The 6,850-nt window shown below is 38.0% G+C and overlaps 1 protein-coding gene across 5 annotated transcripts in view; it reads left to right on the top strand.

The window, feature by feature from the left end:
• FRYL (FRY like transcription coactivator) overlaps positions 1-6,850 on the top strand; it is a 376,409-nt gene that overhangs the window by 245,327 nt on the left and 124,232 nt on the right. For all 5 annotated transcript variants that reach the window (XM_019525974.1, XM_019525975.1, XM_019525976.1 and 2 more), the window contains 5 exons: positions 1,159-1,396; positions 2,129-2,314; positions 2,422-2,508; positions 2,605-2,873; positions 3,281-3,476. In XM_019525974.1, coding sequence (XP_019381519.1) covers positions 1,159-1,396; positions 2,129-2,314; positions 2,422-2,508; positions 2,605-2,873; positions 3,281-3,476 — 976 coding nt within the window. The remainder of the gene's footprint in view (positions 1-1,158; positions 1,397-2,128; positions 2,315-2,421; positions 2,509-2,604; positions 2,874-3,280; positions 3,477-6,850) is intronic.

Here is a 6,850-nt window from a genome sequence, read left to right as displayed (position 1 = left end):
AAAAAAAAAAAAAAAAAAAAAAAAAGCTAAGACTCTTCCGTTTGGAAAGAAAGCAGCTGTGCGATATGATAGAGGTCTGTAAGATCATTAAGGATATGGACAAAATGAAAAGGGAACTGTTATTTACCAAGTCCCAGAATACTAGAACTAGGGGGTACTCACTGAAATTAGTAGGAGCCAGGTTTAAAACTACCAAGAGAGTTCTATTTTATACAGCATGTATAAGTACTATACCAAGAGGAAGTACTATTTTATACAGTGTTTGTTGCATTCATTACCATAGGAGATGTAGAAGCAGATGCTATAGTCAGGCTCAGAAAAAGACTAGATAAATTTATGGATGATAATGATAGCTCCATTAATAGCTTTTTAATAGAACAGTCAGGGATGAATCTCTAAACCAATGATGGTGGATGCCAAGGAGGTATGGCAGGGATGAGAACACTCTGGACTAGTGGTTTTCAACATTTTTTCCTAAAAAATTTAAAATGGAGGTGCAGACCCCTTTGAATTGTAAATGTGGGTCATACTTTTGAATTATCATAATCATATTTGCGGACCTTGTAGACATAGTCTGTGGACCCTGAGGGGTCTGCAGATCACAGGTTGAAAACCACTGCTCTAGACATACCCTGTTCATATGGTCTCCCTCTCTAAAGCATCTACTGCCACTGTCGGAGACAGGGTACTGGGCTAGATGGACCGTTGGTTTGACGCAATATGGCACTTGCATTCAGAGAGAGGTAGTTAACTGTGTTAGTCTGAATTCAGGCAGAAGGCAGGATATATTTATAGACTAACTGAATCCCAGCTGTATAGCAGAAGTTTTTGTAAGCAGAGACTTAATTCATCAGATGCTGTGTGAGCAGAATAAGCTCTCTGCTTATGAAAGCTCTGCTGTACATCTCTGATTTAGGTGCAAATCTATTCTGCTTTATGTTTGGGATACAGCTTCAAAGATTTAGGTGCGCTAATTCAGGAACAAGTCAGCCCTGTAGGCTGGAAAATAGTTTAAGCCTTCCAGCACAGAAATACTCCAGGTTGGTTGTACCTTCTAAGGAGAAAAACTGACACCAGTTTACCAGTGCTAAAAGGCCGTTGGCCAGTGCATTTGAAGGGGTGGTCAAGTTTTCTAACAGAATTATATATCCTTAACAGGCTGACAATTCACATGGATGAAGAACTGCGTGCTTTGGCTTTCAATACTCTCCAGGCATTAATGCTCGATTTTCCAGACTGGCGGGAAGATGTTCTTTCAGGATTTGTTAATTTTATTGTGCGTGAAGTGACTGATGTCCATCCCACACTTCTAGACAATGCAGTAAAGATGTTAGTGCAGTTAATAAATCAATGGAAACAAGCAGCCCAGGTGCACAATAAAACCCAAGATTCTCAGGTATTATAATGCTGCATGCATTTTGTACAGTTACCACTTTCTCTTTACTAAATGCCTATCAAATTAAAATATTTTTATCTTTCAAAAATCTTTTTATGGTAATTCGTTGTCTCCTATGTGATGGGTAGTTATTTTGTAATCTGATTATTCTTTTTATATACTAGTTATGTACCCTTTTATCTTTTTCACATTGCTGAATTTGTTTGGTGTTTCAAAAACCAATTTTTGAAATATAAAAGAGTCCCTAGTTAAGTAGGGATAAATCTTCCATGCTAAGAAATCACTATCACTTTTTTTTTGGTGAAAGTCACATTCTGAAATCAGAAATATTAATAGGGATGATTGACTAGTTTGAAGTAAACAAGTACAGATCTTATTATAATTTTATTTAGTTTGAGACTGGTTAGTGTATTATTTAAAAATAAGTTGCATTTCTTTGCACTTGTCTTAAGAGCAAGTAGAATTCCCAAAACTACATAAGGAAAGCTTTTCTCATGATTGTTTTGATTGGAATTAGGAAAAGCTAGAAATCTCATGAGTGTTAATGTCATGAAATTTTGAGAACAAGGAAGTTTGGATTAACATCCAACTCTCTGACCTTTTTAGAATTAATTACTTGTACTATTGCAAAAAATTGAACTAACACACTCCCAGACACTATACACATGCTTGTGTGTGAAAATATATATATTATGTATTTTTTAAAATTGATTGTACTTTTTTTTTTTTAAGCGTGGTGTTTCAAATGGAGCTGCCCACACCCTTCCCCTGGAGAGGACCCTTTATTCCAATGTATTCCATGTGGTGGAAGGCTTTGCATTGGTCATCCTTTGTAGCACAAGGCCTGCAACCAGAAGATTAGCTGTCAGTGTTCTTAGAGAAATAAGGGCCTTGTTTGCACTTTTAGAAATTTCCAAGGTAACAGCAAATGATTCATTTTGTATATAACTTTTCAGTGAAAAGTTACATGATGGGACTTCTCTGAGCAGCTTCTAGATTCTCATGCATAATGTTTTTCTTTGCAGGGTGATGATGAGTTGGCAATAGATGTAATGGATAGACTGAGCTCATCTATTCTGGAAAGTTTCATACATCTAACTGGGGCGGATCAGGTAGGAATTTGTGGGGAGGGTTTTGCTTTTCAAAAATTTTAGACAGTGATGCAAATAAAGTAACCTGATGTTTCTTTGTTTGACTTAAACACACAGACTACTTTACTATACTGCCCTAGTTCAATAGATTTACAAATGTTAGCTGACTGGAGCTCCTCCCCTATCAGCCATCAGTTTGATGTGGTCAGTCCATCACATATATGGATATTTGCACATGTGACCCAGGGTCAAGATCCATGGATTATAAGCCTCTCCAGTTTTATGAAACAAGAAAATCTTCCAAAACACTGCCCCACAGCTGTTAGCTATGCTTGGATGTTTGCTTACACAAGACTCCAACTGTTGTCTCCTCAAGTTGACATAAAGTAAGTTCCTTTAGTTAACTGAATATAATATACTATATTGAATACATTCTTTTTAAATTAAGTGAAATTACAATGCAGTATTGCTATTGTTCCCTGCTGTTTAACCCAACTTCATTATTTTACCTAGTGTAACAGAAAATTAAAATGACTCGATTTGGAATGGAAATTTGATGCTATAAAGATTAAAATATGATTTCTGATTATATTGTATTTTAGCTGTAATACATTTTTCCATATGAGTTTGCTATCTAATACATTGAATAATGTAATCAGACTATCCTATGTTAAAGATTTTGCCTTTTAGTTAGACCATGTATGCAGTTTAGAAATAGAATCAGTGAAGAATAAAATTAGTTAGTTATATTTTCTAACTTGATAAATATCTATCTACCTTTTTTCTTTCATAGCAGCCCTATAAATGCCAAGAAAGTAAATACTACTACAAGCAGTGACTCCTACGTTGGGCTCTGGAGAAACTACCTGATTCTTTGCTGCAGTGCAGCAAGTTCTACAACCTCTTCCACATCTGCAGGTTCTGTGAGATGTTCCCCTCCTGAGACGCTGGCGTCGACTCCTGACAGTGGTTATAGCATTGATTCTAAAGTAGGTTCCTCCAGGAATTTTGCATGTTTCTAAGTAATTCAAAAAAGTAGAAATGAATAGAACTTGAAAGATGTTCCTTATTTCTCTGATGCTTGTGGTATTTGCCTGGGGAAAAAGGTTTTTATGTTACTATTATCTTTATGTTTAGAATGGTTGTAATGTTAGTGATTACAACTAGAATTACACAATTCCAAGCTAAGAGAGATGTGATTCCCTTCTCATCTGGTTCCAGTAGTGCAGTTGATCACTATTTCAGGACTTTTGACACTTGCATTTTTTTCCTAATTGCAGACACCAGTTATTTCATCCTTGTTTCATATTAAATGCAAATTTTTCTGCACATAGCAGTTCTTGAACTTTAAAGAAAAAAGGACAAGGAAGGCAGTTTGTGGGGAGCAGCATAGTTTGATATTGTTTTCTTTCCTAGGTGTGAGGAGGGGACCCACCATCAAATTTAATTATCTTTGAGACTGGCATGTTTAGCTTTATTGGCCTCTGAGGGAGTACACAGTGCCAGAACACCAGTGCATACTTTCCATTCTGGGTGTAGATTCCTTTTGCCACTACAAAGGCAGTGTTACAACTTGTTTTACTGCCAGCTGAATAAACTGATCATGGTTCTGGTTAGGAGCCTAAAATAGAAAAGCATCCTAACTCAGCATCTGTCTCATCAACATTTCTGAATAAGGTCCTTCCAATGTCCTCTGTCTTCATACCTGATGACTAAAAGATGTCCTGGACTTGCTGTGCAGAATGTGACGTGATGTAGGAGAAAGAGAAGTCTCACAAATGTGTGGACGTTCCACAATACCTGTTAATGGGAGACAGTCTCAGTGGGTTAAGCTGTCTTTGCAGATGTCTGCTTCTCTGTAACTAGCATCAGAGCTTCATAGATGCAAAGTTCCTTTCTAGGACTTTGAGCATTTTATATGCAGCCCACATTGAGCCCATTAGTTATCTCTATAACAAATGAAAGAGCAAGGCAAAACCATCAAAAAAGGATACCAAATGAGAAGCCCCAAAAATATTTGGACGAAAAGTTATTTTGTATCACTACTTACCAACTCCTGCTGGTGATATCTGATTCTGTGTGGAAGTTTTGTAGAGAAATGCAGGTATAGTTTTCCTTCGGGCAGCAGAGAGGATTATTACATTTCTGAAGGTAAACTTGTGGCTCATACATCCCTCTAACAAGGCCTTGATGCTGCTGTAGCTGCTGCTTCTATATGTGCTAAAAATACCCAGAAGAGGCCTTACAACCTAAAAACCCTCGTGCCACACTAAGATCCAAGGCATTTGTAATCCCAAGACAAAAAGGAAACCCTCAAAGCCTCAGTTACAAGAGAGGCAGTCTTATTATTTTATGTAGGCATGAAGTATCTAGGAGGTGTCAAATTCTTCAAAAGGAAGGCATTTGCTTCTAGCACAACATTTATTCAGGAACCATAATCATTATCAAGGAAGCAGGTTTGATATGATTAGGAGTGGTGCACAAATGTTCTTGGATCTTCGCTTAAATATATTATTCATACACCAGCACTATAGACAGAATATTAGGTTAATGGGCCTACCTTATGAGCTGTTAGCTACAGGTTCTGTGTTCCATTTTCCTATCAATAGTCTTTTCGCTAGCAGAGCACCAGCCAGAAGGATACAGAACACAGAAATATTAATTGATAGTGCCCACAGTCTCCAAATAACATTTGTCATTGTTTACACAGTGTTTATCATGGAGGTTTACACCTTTTTTAACCAAAACTAACTGACTTTTATTTAAAGTGGATCATTCACCTACCTATATTTTGTCCAAACCTCATTCAAGTAAAGGCAATCCCCTAGAATTGTTGGGGCAAATATAGATCATTCCTTGCAAGTACTTCCTTTGCTAACAGTGGCATGCATATGTTCTATATAGAAAACTAAAAACAAGAAAAAAGATCGTTGGAGATTTATTTATATACATGGACAATACATATGTAAAGAGGTGCTTTAAAGGGCACAGAGCAAACTATCCCAATATGACATAAGAATGGGAAGTAAAACAGGAGGCTAGCTTGGCTAGATAGCATTGTCTTCAATGAAATGAAACTCGGAAAGGAATCCTAGAAAAAGTGGAAGCTTGGTCGCAGAACTAGGGAAAAGTATAAGAGTATTGCACAGGCATGTGAGAAGAAAATTAGGAAGGTGGAGGCATAATTTGAGAGCAACTGGCAAGGGACATAAAAAGCAATAAAAAGGGATTTTACAAATATGTCAAGAGTAGGAGGAAGACCAAAGAAATCTTAGGTCCCTTGTAGAATGCAGAAGCCATCCTAGTTACGGATGATGCAGAGAAGGTTGAAGTTTTTAATGCCCTTTTTACTTCAGTCTTCACAAATCGGGATAGCTGCCAGATGACAAGTGCCAATGGGCAGCCAAGATAGGGAAGGAGTCAAATAGCCTAAAGTAATAGAACAACACGTTAGAGATTACTTAGAGACTTTCAAGTGGGCAATGCCAGATGGGAAGAGCACCAGGGTACTGAAGTAATTTCAGAGCAATTTCTTTGACAGCTCTTGGATGGTTGGGTGAGGTGCTGTATGATTGGAAAAGGGCAACTATACTGCTCATTTTTAAGGAAGGGAAGAAGGAGGTGAATTAAAGACCAGTCGGCCTGGCCTCAGTACCTGGAAAGATTATGGAGCAGGTCCTCATGGAATCTGTTGTGTGGCACCTAGAGGAGAACAAGGGGATTAGGAAGACCCAGCATCGACTCACCAAAGGCAGCTCATATCTGACCACCCTGATTTCATTCTATGATGAGGTGCCAGGCTCTGTGGATGGGCAGGGAGAGCAGTGGATATGGTATACCTTGACTTTACGAAGGCTTTTGATACAGTCTCCCACAACTTTCTCATTAACAGGCTAAGGAGATACAGACTAGATGAAAGTATTGTAAGGTGGATACATAATTGGTTGGATCATCATTCTCAACAAGTTGTCATCAGTAGCCTGATATCTAATTGGGAGGGGATATCAAGTGGGGTTGTCCAGGGGTCTGTTCTAGGATCAGGTATTCAACATCTTAATTAAAAATTTGAACAATGCTATTTGAGTGTACGCTTAGCAAATTTGCAGATAACACAGAATTGGATGGAGTTACAGACACTCTGGAGGGCCAGGGCTAGAATCCAGAATGACCTAGATAGACTGGAAATGTGGTTAATAATCAGATGAGATTCAGCAAGGACAAGTACAAAGTCCTGCAGTTGGGATGGAATAATTACTTGTACAGATACAGACTGGGGGAATAATTGGGTAGGCTGCAGTACTGCAGAGAAGGATGTGGGGGGTTATAATGTATTGTAAGCTAAATATGAACCAACAGCATGCTC

The sequence above is a fragment of the Gavialis gangeticus genome, unplaced genomic scaffold (assembly GCF_001723915.1).
Source record: "Gavialis gangeticus isolate Ggan-Ray unplaced genomic scaffold, GavGan_comp1, whole genome shotgun sequence".
Classification (NCBI taxonomy): domain Eukaryota; kingdom Metazoa; phylum Chordata; order Crocodylia; family Gavialidae; genus Gavialis; species Gavialis gangeticus.
The sequence above is the reverse complement of the archived record's forward strand: the minus strand, read 5'-3'. Positions and strand labels throughout refer to the sequence as shown.